Source organism: Neovison vison, chromosome 7 (assembly GCF_020171115.1).
Source record: "Neovison vison isolate M4711 chromosome 7, ASM_NN_V1, whole genome shotgun sequence".
Classification (NCBI taxonomy): Eukaryota; Metazoa; Chordata; class Mammalia; order Carnivora; family Mustelidae; genus Neogale; species Neogale vison.
Window position 1 is genome coordinate 156,138,992 of NC_058097.1, and position 17,839 is coordinate 156,156,830.

The 17,839-nt window shown below is 50.6% G+C and overlaps 1 protein-coding gene across 3 annotated transcripts in view; it reads left to right on the forward strand.

The window, feature by feature from the left end:
* Positions 1 to 17,839, forward strand: part of PPFIBP2 (PPFIA binding protein 2) — a 154,920-nt gene that overhangs the window by 100,100 nt on the left and 36,981 nt on the right. For all 3 annotated transcript variants that reach the window (XM_044258747.1, XM_044258744.1, XM_044258746.1), the window contains 4 exons: positions 8,981 to 9,073; positions 13,088 to 13,199; positions 15,735 to 15,796; positions 16,923 to 16,998. In XM_044258747.1, coding sequence (XP_044114682.1) covers positions 8,981 to 9,073; positions 13,088 to 13,199; positions 15,735 to 15,796; positions 16,923 to 16,998 — 343 coding nt within the window. The remainder of the gene's footprint in view (positions 1 to 8,980; positions 9,074 to 13,087; positions 13,200 to 15,734; positions 15,797 to 16,922; positions 16,999 to 17,839) is intronic.

Consider the following 17,839-nt stretch of genomic DNA (forward strand, 5'->3'; position numbering starts at 1 on the left):
ATATTTATATCTGCATATTATTTTATTATCTGGCTGTACCCGAATTTGTTTGGCCTGCCCTCTTTTAATGGACACGGAAGTGGTTGCCCAGAGTTCGTTACTACAGAGAACGCCTCTGTGAATGAGCTTGCATGTGTGTGAGGATACTGAGGTGCAGTCGCTAGGTCGAAGGCTACATGTACAGATAATATCTACATGGCAGATATTTCCACATTGTCCTGTGGAGCATAGAGATTATGTTCCCATCAGTAATGTGTAAATGCCAGGCCAGTATTAAATTGAGCATGAAGCCAGAGAAAGAAGAACTACGTAAAATTGGGAGCAAGCTTAACAGGTGGGAAGGGCTAGGGAGGACCATGATTATGGGAGGTGTCCAGTGGCTTCACATAGAAAAGAGCCGTAAAGAAGAACTTTGATGGTTAGCGAAGCAGGAGTAATAAAGCCAGCTGAGGGTATGACACACAGTGGCAATTAGAACCTCAGAAATGTCACCTGGACTTGGTGACGCAGGACCCAAGAATGGGTGTGCCCTGTGGGGGAGAAACAGACTTGTTAAGAGGGGAAGTAGCCCAACCCTGAAGAGAAAGAATTCAAAACGTCAGTTGAAATGCAGAGCCTGAGGACGGACGCCCTGGAAAGTAAGGCGTGGGTCGGTAGAGTGAGGGCAGTGTCCCAGAAGTGTTGGGGTGCACCTCACAGTCTCTCTGAGCCGAAGAGGAAGATGGGTGCACCCTGACATAGATCCCCAGACACATAGAGGGGGGCGGCAGTGTGCACAACTCCCAGAGATCTCCTCCAGCTGAACACTTAAGTACTGGAGAGGTTGGTGTTTGGTGCCCCAACCCCTTACTTGTTTCAACCCAGGGGATGTGTGCAGAGAAAGACACTAGGAAACTGCCACCCTGGCTGTAATGTCACAGCAAAGGAGACACTAGTGTATGAGGGCAAAGTGGGTGCCTTGAGAGAGAGAGAGGCCATTGTGCTGTGGGTCCATGACAGGGAGGGAAAGCTGGGCATAGCCACAAGTGCCCTGCAGGCTTTGGAAAATCAGACCTTTGAAAGTTCAGAAATACCACAGCAGATGACTCAGGAATATTGAACTTAAAAATAATGTGATTTCTGACTGTAATCTCCCAAATAATACCAATGAAAGGAGAAGCTTAGAGGCACCTGAGAGACCCTAGTATTCAAATGGGCTCATATAAAAGCTGGAAAGGACCAAACAGAGTGCACCTGCATGAGCAGCGCCAGCAAAGGCAAGCCCCAAACAAAGGACAGTGCTGAGGATAGGGGAGAGGCTTTTTGTTAAAGTTACGTTCTCCATTCTCCAGGAGATCAGAGAGAGAGTGGGCTCCATTCTCCCAGTGCCTCAGCCAGAAAGAACTCAGGGCAACTGACCCCAAACTGCCTGCTGTAAATGAAATTTGAGGTATCTGGGAAATCAGGTGAGCTGCTAGCAAACTGGAAGTGAACCATTTTCTCCTTGTACCTCCCCCACCCCCCACCAGACGGCAGAGAAAGTGAGCCAGGTCCTGTGAAATTTAGTCTGTGGAGGCTGGCGTTGACCCTGTGATAGTTTGTGGGAGGCAAGGATATGAAGTAGGAATGGTGTTCGTTGAGAGGAAGTTCCATCCACTTGACCTCATGTGTTGGGCTGGGAATGCATTGCGTAGGATAGACTGGGTAAGCGCACACTCTGCGAGGCATTGCACACACACTACTCAGGGAGTCCTGTGGGTGAGCTGGAGGAAAATAGCACGGATGCTAACATGATAGGTAGGCAGGTGGTAATAGTACCTAGAGACCATCTCTAGGAGGATTTACTGTACAGGGTGGTAGTCTTCTGCCCTCAGCCTTCCTGTATTTAGCATCTTAAATGTATAATGTGGAAGCTGATCTAGAAGATCTTGAAGCTCTGATGATGTAAAGCCAAATAAAAATCAACTGGATCAGCCGACGCTGGGATTCATAAAAACCTGCATAGACTAGAGCGATAGCTAGGTGGGCAGAAAAGGATAAAGAGGTCAGAAGAACCTGAGTTGTGGAAAATCACTAAAGGTAGGGAAGGGAACACTTCAAGGTGGAGCCAAGCAGCTTGAGGATAGGAACATGGCTCTGATTTGTCCAGGAAGAGGGCCCTGAGGAAGCGAGGCGTGGCTTCCTCAGGGCCCTCCTCATGGTACAGACAGAGCTTGTCTGCCAAGAGGCGGGAGGCAGGAATGAATGGGGTGATGAAATCAGGCAGCAGGTCTTGACTCTTCATCTGAGAGGTTTAATAATAGGGAGAACAAAAGAAGGAAGAGGGCAGTGAAATTCTAGAAGCTTCTATAAGAGAGACAAGCAGGTCTAAAGATAAGAGCAGAGCCAGTGCACAAGGGACTAAATAAAGATTCTGGAAAAGAGTGAGCATGCCCGGAGTGCAGAGCTGCTGGGCATTTGTTGTCCACTATCAGTGTTATGGGCCTTACCTGTGTCCCGTGACAGTTTAAGTGTTTTCCATTGTTCTTCCTGTTCCTTTCTTAGGTATCAAATACTGGTAAAGGAGAAACAGTGCAGGAAGTGAACTCACACATCTCTCAGATGCCCTGCATGTGCCAGGCCCTGTGCCAGGTGCTTCGCCCAGGGCTCACTTGATTAACCCCTCATGGGAACCCTCTGAGATCAGCCCTCATTTCCACAGAAGTGAAATGAGTTTGCAGCCTGCACACTTGGCCTGCATCATGCCGGAGCTCATCCTGGTGTAGCCGCCCATAACTGTCTGACCTCCCTTTTTGGGGAGGTAAAGACTTGTTACCAGGAGGGGTCGCTTTTGACTCTGTCCTTGATTAACCTGCCATCCTTCCTTCAGGGCTCTGTAAAGTTATTTTATTTTTAAAATTTTTTTTCTAGGTAAAAGTCCCTTTTCAAATTTTTAATTTTTTTTATTTTTTATTAACATATAATGTATTATTAGCCCCGGGGTACAGTCTGTGAATCGCCAGGTTTACACACTTCACAGCACTCACCATAGAATTAAAAAAAAAATTTTTTAAAGATTTTTATTTATTTGACAGAGAGATCACAAGTAGGCAGAGAGGCAAGCGGGGGGGTGGGGGGGAACAGGCTCCCTGCTGAGCAGAGAGCCTGATACAGGGCTCGATCCCAGGACCCTGAGATCATGACCTGAGCCGAAGGCAGAGGCTTAACCCACAGAGCCAGCCAGGCGCCTCTAGATGTAAAATTTTTTAAATTGCCTCCATGCTAATGATTTGCCAGATGCATCTCCCTTTCTCCTTAGTCTTGCTTTTATCCATGCCTACCTTTCCTCTTATGCCTCATAGTAACCATTCTAAATCTGTGCCCCTTCTGTTTCACTGCTATGTCCCTTGAGAAGGCGACCTTGCCTGCTTTACAGAGATCAAGGCCCTTGGGACGATCTCCCTCAACTTGCTGTTGCTCATGTAAAGACTACCTGGGCCCTCAACATTCCCTTTGTGCTTAACGAATCCCCCCACCTGGGCTGCCTGGTCCAGCGCTTTTCCTCCCTCTTAATTCCTTGTGTCCAGCTTCTTGGTCCTTAAAGTAGTCCTTGGAACGTATCTGCTAAGTGGTTAAAGTTAAAGTTAAAGTCTCCAATAGACTTGGAGACTTCTCAGAGAAGAAGCATGAAAAAACTGAATGTAGACTGTCTTTTCCCCATTGAGCACCTCCCCGTGGTGGCCAAGTCCATGGGCAGTAGAGACAGAGCTGGCCTATGATACCTAGTGGCTCAGGCTAATCAGACAGGAGGGGTTTGGAAGCGCTCAGGGACAGTCAGCTCTCAGACACAAAGCCTCAGCAAGGGGTTTGGAAGCTAGTGGCACACACAGCGCAGGCCAAGTCAGAGCCCAGTGTCTGTACTAGGACTGTGGATAAGAACGCAGAGGGCAGGTATGGCCCCAGCCCGATGGTGTGTGGCCCATCAGGGTGCAGGGACCAGTAACAGTGGCACTGGGTGGAGGTCTGAGGTCCAGGGCACTGAGGCCCATAAGGGTCACCTTGATTTCTCAGCCCAATCCTCTGGCCATGGTAGGAAAATGCCTTGTTAGAGAGATGGTCCTGGGGGAGGATAGCTGTGTGGGGGTCGTCTCAGGGGGGCTGGCTCACAGGAAGACTGGCTGGGAGGCCAGGGGGCTGCTTCTGCTGCCGAGGACTGTAGTACAGTCCAAATGGCATCAGCAGAGAGGAAACAGGTGCCTTAGCCTGGTGCCTTCTCAGTCCCAACTGCCACTCAGACTCCATTTCCCATCTACGCTGGGGAAGGGGATTTGCAAAACAAGGTATGGGTGGGAGTTTTCCTTCTTAGACACCATTGTCATTGGTGAGTATGAACAGTTTCCTTCTCACACACCTGGGCAGTTCCCACAGCACCAGTGGCAGACCCCAGTACCAGATGCCAGTGCTTAATCAATAAAGCGGGGCGGGGAGACCTAAGCTGCTTCATTGGCTGCCACCCCATCCAGCCCGGTCTCTGTTCTGCTCTGTTGCCACGTGTTTCCTTAAGTCCACATCCCCGTGCCAGAGGCAGTTCATAGCTTCCCCCAACCTCTTGGGTTTCTTGCTGCCACCAGTGGCACCATCATCTACCGTGTTACCCAGACTCATGGCTCACTCGCTTGCTCCTTTACTCCCACCTGTGGGCGAGGGGTCTGGCAGAACCAGCCCCTCTACTCCCTGGCAGCCCTGTGTTTTCTGGGTGTTGGCACTTACAGCCTGTCATGATTATTTGTGTATCTCTCCCCCCTCACCTGTGAGCCCCCCTCTTACTGTGGCCATGGTTCTTTGTCTGCATGGTGACTAGATGTCTATGGGCCGGGAAAAGGAAAGCCCCATAGAGCGTTAGCAGGTGCTATTCATCATTGAATAGGTATGAAGTCCAGGAATTGTGATTATTTTTTTCAAATTTGCCATAAAAGGCCAACATGTTCTTGAGGCTACAAAAGGAGTCTGGTCTGGAGTGGGAAGCGAAGGAGGAAGGTTTGGTAGAGATGTGAGGGAGAGTTTATAGAGTCGGACGTGTTAGCATGTGTAAGTGTGGTGTGTGCTCATGGGGGTGGGGCACCTGCAGCGTGTGTATGAGAGGACGGGTCTGTGCACGTGCCTGTCTCTGCTGTCACCAGGCCCCGTGCCTCGCTAGTTGATGTGCTAGGATGCCCCCCGGCCCCCACTGCTGCTGTGTGGCACTGTGGAGCTGCTGGGGATTGTTCAAGTTATAAGACAGCCCTGGCTGTGGCGTGGGTCTCCGGGAAAATGCCATGTCTTTTGGTTCCTGTGAAGGAGGTGGGTGGTCACCCTTGGGGGCCGCCTGCTGCTCCCCATCTGCCTGCTGCCTTCTTTCTGGGCGGCTCTCACGAGGAGGAGCTTTGCGTCCGAGAGCCGACTGGCCCTGAGTGTGTCTTCTCCTTTCTCTTCCTTCCTGCAGTCAGTTCTGAATGTGATCAGTGAGCTGCAGGAGCAGATGTGTAGTCTGCAGCTGGACATCCACAGGCAGATCCAGGAGCGCCTCTCACTCAGGAGGGGTGTCCCTGACGAGGTGGCGCCCGAGGATGGCACCGCCGAGCCCCCGGCCTGCAGCCAGGACTGCGCCTATTGGGAGGGGTCACCTGTAGGAACCACACCTAAGTATATCAGCATGTGTGTGCCGGCATTTCACAGGGGGAGGGGCTGGGGTTTCTCCTAACCATAGGTGCGTGCAGTGGCTTAACATGGCTGTGTTGTTACCTCTGGGCTGAGCTCTGGGACCCTCACTGAGCAGGGTCTGAGCAGGTGAGGTCCGCTCTCCAGAGGGTGGTGGCACTCGTCTTCCCCAGGGCTGGGAGTGAGGCGTGTCAGATGCTCTGAGGGATGGGGCATTCACGTAGCAGGAAGCCTCCGGAGTCCCCTTCCCTGGTGTGATTCAGACACTGCTGGGCTGGGAGGTTGATTAAAGTTCCATTTCATGGATTTCTTTTCTTTAAGATTTTATTTATTTATTTATTTGAGAGAGAGAGAGTGCACGCACACAAGCTGGGCGTTGAAGGGGAGTCTGAGGGAGAAGCAGGCCCCCCGCTGAGCAGGAAGCCCGATACAGGGCTCAGTGCCAGGACCACAGGATCATGACTTGAGCTGAAGGCAAACATTTAACCAACTGAGCCACCCAGGCGCCCCAGGATTTTTTTTTTTTTTTTTAAGAAAATAACAGCATCATGAAATAATTCTTTCAAGTTTATTTTTAAACAAGTTGATCCCTAGTGAGAAAATAGAACACAAGTTTCCATTTGCTATGACAGTGAGGTCATGATCTGAATGTCTAGGAAAGGGATTTCACAAACTCTGGGCCCTGTGGGATGTATCTGACTGGTGTCCTGGACTTAGCCCCTTGTACTAGCGGGACGGTGTCCTGTGTGTCCTAGCTGGGCCTGGTGATGGAAGCTGCGTGGAGATGACCTGTGCCTCAAAAGCCTGCTGTCAAAGAGGACTGGAAAGTCTGAGGGAAGGTCAGGGTCACAGTAGCCATGAGCATGGCAGAGGGTCTGCCTCAGCTCTGTAGTTAACCACAGTTCATACTCAACCATGGAACATGTAAAAACTTTACCCAGACTCGGGCATGAGGGGAGAAGCTTGGGGGCAGGCTGGGGGGCGGTGGGTGAGGTTGGGGGGAGATTTTTTCCTACATTAAATAAATGATAAGAGGGGAAAAAAAAATGAGAGCCCAGATATAAGTGTGGATTTGCATAGGGAAGTGCTGAGAAGGTACTGGGTATGCCCCGTGTTGAGTGGGTCACCCAGGAAGATGGCTAAAAGAGGCTAAAATTCACACCAGTGCTTATAGCTGCTGATGGGCAGCAGACAACCTCAAAGAGGAGGTTGTGCCAAAGAGGTCACCAGAGCCTGGCCGCATTATGCTGTCTGTGCCCTGGTGGTGGCCTCTCAGGCAGGGCCAGAAATGTGCTCCCAGAACCATCCCCGATAAGCCACCCATCCCACCAGGTGTTTAAGTCTAATGCCGCAGGTCATGGCTGCAGTGATCTTTGCCTGGAAGGCATCTTTTTTAAAAGGGCATCAGCAAATGTTTTCCTTAGCTGCGAGAAAATCTTGATGAATTACCCTACAAAATTCAAGGGTAAACAGTGTAACGTTTTGGCGGACTCAGCTCCAGGCTGGTTAAATGCTGATTTGAATTTCACATGTTCATTCATCAGGAGGTAAGGCACACCTGTGTGCCGCAAGGCAGCAACGCAGACTTGGAGTTAGCCAAGCCCCTTCCGAAGTTCACAGCGTAGAAGGAATACTAGCTGTTTGCAATCATACCAGTAAATGTCTGATTGCAGATGATGGAGGAGAGCTCCAGGGTGCCCTGTGGGAGTGTAGTAAGGGGGCCTGAAGAAGGGGGTGGTCGCCATAGCTTGGCCTCGGATCCCTGAGGATCAGCGGGAATTAACAGCTGCAGACAAGAGGGAGTGGTGTGTGTGAAGGGCCACGTCAAAAGGGGAACTACAAAGTGGCCAATGTGGTTATTTCCTGCCTAGGGAGAGAGGCGAGGGTAATATCAAAGGGCCGGGCGCAGGGTCAGGCTGGCCAGCCTGGGAGTTTTGAGGAGCTTCGGAGTTCTGAGGGAATGCCAGGACCAGAGGCATGCTTTGATGGTATTGTTCCCCTGGATGCTGTAGGGGTCAGGGCCTTCAGGAAGGGCAGGGTGATGGAGGAGCAGGCCCTGATGACACTGCCCGGGCTGTGGACACGAGTTCCTAGGTCAGAGTAGTGGTGGACGAGCTGGGCAGAAAGGAGAGACTCCTTTCCCTGGAGGTGGAATTCGCAAGGCTTGGGGTTGTCTGTGTCTCCCCATCTTGAGGGAGAGTGAGGTGCCAGGAATGGGCCCCAGGTTTCTGGCACAGGGAATAGGTGCATGGAGATGGAGTTTTGTGGGACGCGAATGTCTACAAGGGGGAATGAAGTGTTCCACCCGGGCTGCGACCATCCTGAGATGCCTGCGGGGAGGTGTTGAGTAGGGAGTCTCTGAGAATCTGGAGATCAGAAAGTCTGGAAGTGAGATAGGAACCAGTCAGCAGGACCAATCCACTGTTAAAGAAGCCTCGGTTTGGGACAAGGGAACTTAGCAGCATCATCTTTGCTAAAGGGGTAGTTTAGAGAGCAAGGGCCTCGTAGTCAAGAAGAAACAAACCTGACTCACCATGAGCAAGTTGTTCAATGATCCCTTCCTCATTCAGCAACCTTCAGTGGCTCCTTACTGGACAAAGAATGGCATCTGAGCTCCTTATATCCTCATCCAAAGCCTTTCCAGTAGGGCCCCACCTTATCTCTCTGGCCTCACATCCCACTGCATGCCACCCATCCTCTGCCCCAGTCCAACAGCCCCTCTCCTTTATCGGTCTCCTGCGTCCTTCCTCTGCTGGGTTGGCTTCTCCCTCCCTCCTCTCAAGTGGACCCAGTTCCCTGCCCAGGAACACTCACACTGGCGCTATATTTGGCATTTGGCCTCTTAGTGTCTTCTGTCCTGCTGGTTGTCCCTTCCTCTCTGGAGCCTACTGTCCTCTCCAGGTTCCTTGACCCCCCAGCACAGAGGGATGCTCCCACCTGGCCTGCTTCCCGCTACTTTGTCTGCAAGAAGCTGCCTCATTTTTGCATCTGTGTTGCTCTCGCTCCCATATCCTAGCTGTCCTCGCCCCCACACACTTGGGCATGATCTGGGTGCACCCTGCAGAGGACATGGATCAGAACAGGTTCTAAAAATAAGAACGTTTTCTCTTCCTATGCCTAAAACTCCCTGGCTTCTGTTTTCTAATGGCCCAAACAGCTTTTCTCGGAACAGGACCATGGTTCAAGACTCGAGCTGCCGTGCAGAGCATGACGCAGGAGCTCCTGCCTCTGGCATCCTGTGCATGAGCCTACCCAGGGTTGTCAATCCAGGGGCCATCATGCTCTGTCTCCATCAGAACTCTGTCTTTCCCCCTCATCCCTCCAGGAGTTACTGCAAGAGCTCAGGCACCTCAAAATCAAGGTGGAAGAATTGGAGAATGAACGGAATCAGTATGAATGGAAGCTGAAGGCCACTAAGGTACGAGGCAGTTACTGGTGCTTTGGGGGAGTGGCTGAGGGCCATTGGGAAGGGTCTGTGTTCGGGCTCAGGGTTTGCAATAGCCTGAGCTGGAAACACGCAGATTGACCCTACTGTGCGCCCACACAGACAGAAGATCCAGAAGGCTATTTTCAAAGGGAAAGCCCCCTGGGATTAGGCGCTGCTGGAGCAGCTGAGTCTCCTTCCTCTTGCTGTGTCCTGTAGCACCCCTAGGCTGACGTGGGACCAGGAAGGGGCTATGAGCAAGTGAGAAGTCTTAAGGTAGATGAATGCTAATGTTAATAGGGGCTGCGTTGTTTTAAATGTAGCAGTCCCTTTAATGATGTTTTTAAATAATGTTTTTAAAATAGGCATGCTGTATTTTTACCTTCAAATGCATATTTTACCTATATAAATATACTTTGACTGTTGTTCTAACTAAATCATGTTTCTGTTGAACTAGGGAGCTAGGCTACCCTTTGGGGGAGGGGAAGGGAACAGACCTGGAGTGACATTCCTGGGTAAGGGAGCTTCTGAACGCACCCTCTATTTCACTAAGGTCTCTGCAGCGCCACCCAGAGGTGTTAGCCAGATTGACATCTTTACTAGGGTTTTAAAAAATCCTTAAGAATTTTCTTCACTTCTAGTTTGTACTTTTATTTTTTTCTGTAAGTTAACTTTTAATGATTATAAAAAAGTACTTATTATAGGGGATTTTTAAGCCATAAAAAATGAATAAAGATCACTCCCCACCCAACCCCCCCAGCCCTAGGAGCTACCATTTGTAATATTTCGTTCTAGGAATTTCTCTTTTGGGAGGTCTTTCTCTTTCTGTCTCAGTTTCTAGTATTGACCACTTATATACAATGTATGTCATGCTATTAGAACTCTGAATGTGATACTGATGTCTGTATAATATGTTGTATGAAATTATTTTCTTCACCATTGTATGGATGAGAAGGCCAAGGCACAGAGCAGTTAAGGAACTTTCCCAACATCTTACCAAGTCAGCAGCAACCATAGGCAATCCGAACCTGCTTATCTACAGCCCTGTTTTTATCTAAGGGGACCTTTGCGTGTATGGTGCTTCAGTCATTTTCTCAAAGAGCCCAGAACCTATTGTCATAGGGCTCCACTCAGGTGAGTCCTGTCTCAGGGAAGCCTCCAGAGTTGTACAGACCACCTATTAAAAGACCAAATAACTCTTTTTCGGTCACCTAAGCTCTTTGCCTTGGCATAAACCCTTTGAGATACGACGGGTTATTTGTTAACTCCTAGGTTTGGGCACTTCCTGCGTGCCAGAAGGCATCAAGCCCTTTGCCTACCTTTTCTCGTTTGATCTATGAAATAAGGTAATGAGGTCTGTGGATTCACTATCCTCATTTTAGTGGTAAGAAAGCCGGGGCCCAGAGAGGCCAAGGCGAGGTTCCGATCTGGATCTGTGTCTTTCCAAAAACCATACTCTCTTCCCTATAAAATCTTGATTCCCTACAGTAAAAGCCTGTACTCTTCTTGAAAGTTCTCTTCAGTTTTCTGCATATAATGTGTCAGTCCCGTAGGCCATTCATTTTCCAGTGCGGCAGTAGCAGGGTGTGCTCCCTAGGTTTAACGAGGCCGCATACCTGCAGGGAGCTGGGGCACCCCCCTCCCTGGCACCAGTGTGCGTGCCTTTGCCTTGGACCTCTTGGCCACACAGCTGCAGCCTCGGTGGCTGTGGCAGGAACGTCCTTTGCCCTTGTGGTCAGGTAGAAAGTCTGTGGGCTGTGGTAGACTAGGGTCCCCAGCTGTGGGGACACTTGTCATTTCTGGCCTATTCTGTGGAATTTGACACAAGGGAGGTTTGGCCCAGGCACTTAGTCTATAGGGTTTTCAGTAGGTGACCTCACCCAGAGGCAGGCCTCAGAGAGAAGAGACCTCCCTGTGCCAGGTGCTGGGCTCTGCCTCCATGGGCTCACGTCACTGACGTCCATCGTGGCTCCTGCAGACAAGCACTGGGCATCCAGATTGCTGACAGAGACCAGCTCTCACTCTGACTGCAGGGAAAGGGGAAAATGGCTGTATAGGAGGTACAAGAGAGGTTAGGAGACTATCTCCTAAGAATAGTATAGTCCTTGTAGAAGTGAGAGGAGTTTGGACTGCAGGTCTCAAGGCTAAGGTTTTTGGAAGCCATGGATGTTGGTAGTGGTCAACCATGGGCATTGAGGCCCTCAGTGAGCCAGGGAAAGCAATGGGTCTCAGCAAGCAGTTTGACATAGCGAGGCTTGGCTGTCTGGCCTCTGCGGGTCAATACCACAGAGCAGAGGGGCAGTGCTCCATAGGACAATTTCGAGTAAGGAGATCCTCCCCCTTGCTGCCTCCTTGTTCTCTACATGGTCATCTTTTTCCCTTTTGGGGGATATCAGGAAAGGTTTATTCAGGGACCCTGAGGTGGGCTCAGGGAGCCCTCACCCCGTAATAGCGGCCTCACCTGTGCTGTTAACTGCAAAGCATGCAGGCCACAGTGGATAGCAGCTGGCTCGGGAGTTGGTGGGATTTGTGTCCCGGGTACCGGTCCTGGTGTCTCCCCAGAAGCAACATGCGGGGATATTACTTCCTCCCATGGTTTCCTGTGAGGAGCGAGTGAGGCCTGATGTGAGTAGTCAGCAAGCACGGAGGCCCAGGCAGAGTGGGTACTCCGCCAGTGTGTCCTGAGACTAAACACAGGCCTGTGGGGCAGAGGAGCCTCCAGAAGGCTCAGGGCTCATCTGGTTCCTTGAAATTGTTTGAAGGTTAACTCCAGCCCCTGTGGGAAAGGACGGCCGATTCCATGACCTTGAGGCATGACAGGGATGTGACTGGGCTCCCCCCGGGGAGAGATAGCCAGAGGACTGGGCTCCACTGTGTGTTGACTGGCTCTAGAGTTAGTCCTCACCCTCTTTCTTTGTCTAGTTTGGTGCTCAGAGAACTAGCTGGTTATCCGCAAGGGAAGGATTACATTGAGAGGAGCCACAGTGGCAGCATTTATTGAGTACTTACTGTCTACCAAGCATGAGGCTAAGTTGTCTGTGACTATTATCTTACTTAATCCTCATCACTGCCCTATGAAGTAAATGCTGTTTTCCCCATTTCATACATGAGGCAAGACTCGGAAAGGTTAACTTTCCTAAGGTCACCCAAGTAGGAAATGAGAGAATCCAGGTTTGGCTCCAAAGCCAGTGTGCCCCGTGGGATGGTGCTGACACCGTTCTGATCTTCTCATGAGTATGGGAACATGTGAATAATCACACTTACTGTTATGTGTGAAATTTAACCTGCTCTGCTTAGTAGAGATGTGGGAACTGCCCAGTACAACAGTCCATGTACATGTGGGTATGAATGTGTGTATGTGGCGTTGTGGCTGTGCTTACCTGCTTTATTTGCCACAGTGTGTCTGCTCGGTGCACCTGAGTGCTTGTATGTGTGGACACGTATGTGAGCGTGTGTGGGTTCCTGGAGCCTGGGCAGAGGCCGTGGCTATGCCTGAAGGGTGGGAAAGTACTTCCAGGAGGAACCCTTGGCTTACTCTTTGTCTACCAATAGTGGTTTGATTTCCGCTGTACTTCCTGGATGAGCTGGGAAAATGGAACCTGTGTGCACTTGTCACAGTGGTGTATACCCATGGCTTTGTGTGACTCTTTGGGGAGAAGGAAGACCACAGCCAGAAGGAGACTGTCCATCAGCAGCTCTCCCATGGCACGCCATCCCAGCTCATCAGGCCTCCATTGTGACTGGGCCACCTAATTAGGTGGAAGGATACAGGGGACCAGCCCGAGCTGTGGGCATGGCCAAATGGGCCGGGAAGAATGCGTTCACCGAGCAGAGCGCCCCCTTGTGGAGAGAGCAGTAAGCGTCCCTAACTGCTCACCTCTGCCGCTTCTGTCCGACTGCCCGGCAGGCTCTAGGACCCATTGGTCCTGGGCGGTGAGAGGCTTGAGGCACTCCATCACAGTCTGGTCATCCCTCTGAGCTCCCAGGGACCCTCTGTTGCTCTTTCAGGCTGAGGTGGCCCAGCTGCAAGAGCAGGTGGCCCTGAAGGCTGCCGAAATCGAGCGTCTGCACAGCCAGCTCTCCCAGACTGCGGCCCTCCACAGTGACCATGCAGAGAAAGGTAACCGCTGGACGGTGATAGGACGTGGTTGCCCCTGGGCCCCGGGCACATGTGTCTGTGAGTGGGGGTGTGGGTGTGTGCATGTGTGAGTAGGCTTGCTGTGTGTGCCTGCGTGCATGCAAACATGTCTGAACGAACAGATGAGCGCGCAGGTGAACAGGCCTGTAAAGCACGGCTCTGTTGTGTACTCACAGCTGTGAACTTCTCATGTGTAGTCTGATCACGAAGCTCTGTGCAGTCCCCCTGGAGCTCTTCCTTCACTTGACTGGAAGGACTTCCTTTGTGTCCTCCCCACAGGGGAGACTTTAGTGATTCAGTCACTTGTAGATGCCTGCCTGATACTCATACCAGGCCCTGAGGTCACAGAAACAAAGCAGTTAATTCTCACCCTATAGATCTCAACTCATTGTTACCCCTCAGACCTGGCCACCCTACCTTAATGAAGTACGCCCCCACCCCCAGTCCAATTTTTCTCTGACTTCCATCCTAGAACTTAAATGTATCAGGGCTGCACTGGGGGAAGTCTCGTGGTGAAGACTGTGGTCCTCGCTGTGGGGCCAGGTCTGTGTCTGTTCTCTTTAAGACTGGATCCACAGAGCCGCACACAGCATTCAGCCCTGGTAGGCTCCTAAGAAATCCTGAGTGAGTGGAAGCGTAGTGAATGGACCGTGATAAGTTCAAGTCTGCTGTAAAACGAGAGGGTGAATCCTCAGATCCTCTTATTCACACCTATTGAGTGTTTACAGCTGTTTACCTGGAGTACAGAATGATCACACAACTCCTGACTTCTCCTCCCACCACCAGGCTGCAGAGCGATGCTGGACAAGGTCCAGTAGCCTTGGGGATTGGCCCCACTGCTGGGTCCCTGGTCAGCCTTAGCGCAGCTGAGCCTGGGTCCCTGACTGGGGAGGGGAAGCCACGCAGCCCTGAAGCCAAGACTTGGGCTGGAAAAGAAAATTGGTGACCCATATGTTCATCCCTCCCCCAGCCTTTCTCAGTCTCTTCTCAAGAGACTTTGAGCATGCCCCCTACCTGCCAAGGCTCAGGGTGGAGGCTGGGGCCCCCTAAGATATCCTAGCTTCTCTGCGGTGCTTGACCTGCATAGAATGCTGAGCCCCGACTCGAGGCCAGGCAGCCTTCCCCCGCCACCCTATGCTTCTCTGCAGTCCAGGCCTTCTAGTCCGTCATCAGGTAACTCTTGGAGCTGGTCCTTTTGTCATTTGCTGCACAGGTTGGGTTCTGCCCAAAGCACTGAGGTTTGCCAGTCTTCATATGGGGCTTACCGCCCTCATCCCACAAGTGGAGCTGCAGAGTTGGTCTTCAGCTGCCAAGAGCCTAAGATAGTGAGCAGGCACTATCTACTTTCCTCTGAAAATGAATCCCTATGACTATGTACACAAAGCCCATAAATTTACTCTTCCTGTTCTTGTTGCAAGTGGGATGCCTGTACTTTAGTTCCCTCGTCTCCTCGCTTTGCTCACGTAGTCGTCCCTGTTCCTTTTTCAGTAATCAGTTTAGGAGTGGGGACAGTCCTTGTTTTGGAACTCCCAACTATGTGACAATCCCTAGGCCTAAATATTTAGCAGAGAGACCTCTGGCTCCTTTAGGCACTGTCCTTTGGCTCTCCAGAGGACTGTTGGGGAAGAAATCAAGAGTCCCTGTTAGGCCCAGAGGGAGAGCAGGCCGTGGGTGCTCCACACAGAGGCACACTGGGAAATTCTGTAGGCTTATGAAATAAGATAGTTTTCCTTAACTACAGAGTTTGTTTGAATATATTTATAGATGTGTCTAAACATTTGTTAGTCAATTCTGACTATACCATTTTAAATGAAGCCAAGTACCCACCAGCTCTTTTACATAATCGTTTTTTTCTCATCTTCATTCAGCTGTGGGCTCTTTTTTTTTTTTTTTTCCTTATTTCAAATTCACCTTTGCTACAGTCCATGGGACTGTAGGATTTTCTCTAAAACTAGTTAGCAGCCCAGGTGCATGCCCACTCAGGTAATCAGCAATAAATGTCTGTATTCTTCCGAGATGTTGATGTTGAAAGATTTGGGGGTTCTTCTATGTCACCTTTGAATAAATGGCATTTTGATTTTTCCCCACTAACGTCTATAAAGAGAAGATAAGGGGCGCCTGGGTGGCTCAGTGGATTAAGCCGCTGCCTTCGGCTCAGGTCATGATCTCAGGGTCCTGGGATCGAGTCCCGCATCGGGCTCTCTGCTCAGCGGGGAGCCTGCTTCCCTCTCTCTCTCTCTGCCTGCCTCTCCATCTACTTGTGATTTCTGTCTGTCAAGTGAATAAATAAAATCTTTAAAAAAAAAAAAAAAGAGAAGATAAAATACTTAGGCTCATTCATTCATTTAGTAGTCCAGCAAATGTTTAATGAGACTGACTATGCCAGACATCATCACAGGCTTTTAAAGAAATAGAAGAGCCTGTGTGCGGTTGATTCACAAGGAAAGTATCAGCAGCTTAGCATGTGGGGATGCTGTCTGTCTTTACATAATTCTTCCCACACCTGAATTCTTTTAGACCAAGAAATTCAACGTCTGAAAATGGGGATGGAAACTTTGCTTGTTGCCAATGAAGATAAGGTAAGATGACCGTCATGCAGGCAGCCCTCTCCTTCCTCTGCTAATGTCTCTGGCTGTTTGGTCCCTGTTGGTCTCTGATATTCTGGGCAGGGTCATGCCCATTAGGCTGCTGACCCAGGGATATGTCGGGAGAATGGCTTCTGCCTCTTAGAGACTGAGCCTCGGCCACCTGTTTTTGCCCTTGATACCTAGGAACTTGGCCTAAGTGAAATCAACCAGAGGCAGATTAAAGTGGTACCTGTTCATGTAGGTGTGGGGGAAAAAATATCACCACAGTTATTGCCAATGTCATAACTGCTTAGACTCCCGCTTAGACACCAGTCTCCTCTGTGCACTGTCTGGTGCAGACTCATCACGGAGACACTAAGCAGCATACCATGTGCTTACCCCCCACCTTCTGTCCTTCACATCTGATCCCTGTATAATCCTAGGGGAGCCCCCTCTGTAACTAAAGAGCACCTCCCTGGGATGGATGTCAGCTCTGAGGATCACAGCCCTGCACATTACAGATGAGGACACTGAGATTCAGAGCACTTGAGTCTTGTCCAAGGGCAGGTCACAGTAGGTAGTGTATCCAGGGTTCACCCCCCAAGTCTGTCTAGGGCCAGAATCTGTGTGACCTCCCAAGTCCCCAGACCTCTGCTGAAAGAAATTATCTCCTCTGGGAGATTTCATCTGTTGTACACAGAATCTCAGACTTCCCAGGAACAGGTGAGGGAATTGGGGATAAACACACCAGCTTTATTTTAATCTTTTTTTTGCATGTAGCTCCTGAGGACAATAGTTGAACTAGGAGACAGATTTCTAAGGCTACCTCAGGAGGGGAGATAGTGATTGTTCTGATCCGGAACTGTTTAACCCCTATAAGGACTGTCTTATGGCTAGAGATTGAACTCTTGCCTTTGGGTAGAGGCAAGAATGTTGGGAGCGGCCTAGCAGAGCACTGAGAACCCAGGCTCTATGGGAAGGAGGCTGGATGCTGACCTTTCTGTTGAAGCGTTCCTTAGGTTCCCTGTGGCATCTCTTCTCCGTGTGCCCAGAACATAATGTGGCCCCCGCCCCCCATGAAATCTTCGGAGGGGCCGGTGGTGGTGTTCACGTATAGTCTACTCTCCCATTGTGACAGGACCGTCGGATAGAGGAGCTCACGGGGCTGCTAAACCAGTACCGAAGGGCGAAGGAGATGATGATGGCAACACAAGGTGAGGGCAAGGAGGGCTCTGCCCTTTTCTCCCAAAGGTATTTCATCAACTGGGTTAAACCCAGGGGCATTTTGCCAGAAGGCTCTTCATCTACATTTGGAGAATGAAGCTGGTTAGCTGAAGCTGGAGAATGAAGCTGCTAGAGAATGGAGCTGGTTAGCCTGTTCTGGATGGGGGAAATCGGCAGCTGTTGTTTTCTAGAAACTATGTCCGATGGTGGTCCAGAGCTCCCAGGGACTAAGCAGATCATCAAGAAAATAAAGCCGTCTGTGCAAGCCCTTGGGAATCTCCATTCTTGGAGATCAGCTGTGTGTCTTTCCAGCATACCCCTTAGGGGGGGCAGTAAGTGCAGTCAAACCTGGACCAATAATTAGTTTGGTACCCTCATGGGGGATTAGAGCTTGCCCACATCCAGAGGAATCTAAAAGCTCCCCCAGTAGATTGCCAGGACACTCGGGGAGCCTCCTTTAAGTCCCTGGGTACCTGGGTTCCCATAGGAAGGCACAGGGATGGGAGAGCTATCCATGTTTCGTATTTGCTGCCCAGGGTGAACAAACCTCCCAGGCAGCATTAGTGTTTGTCTGAGCACAGCAGGCTGTAGGCCAGGCTGCATCCATGTTTCGTATTTGCTGCCCAGGATGAACAAACCTCCCAGGCAGCATTAGTGTTTGTCTGAGCACAGCAGGCTGTAGGCCAGGCTGCCTGCCTTACGCTTCATGCCGCTGACCTGGGCTCCTATCACAGTCCCGGGAAAGCAGCTACTTCGGAGGAGGGAGCTGCTCCGAGGGCATTCAGAGACCTTCCATTCTGGCTGAGCTTCTGCTGGGCCTGCGCACACATC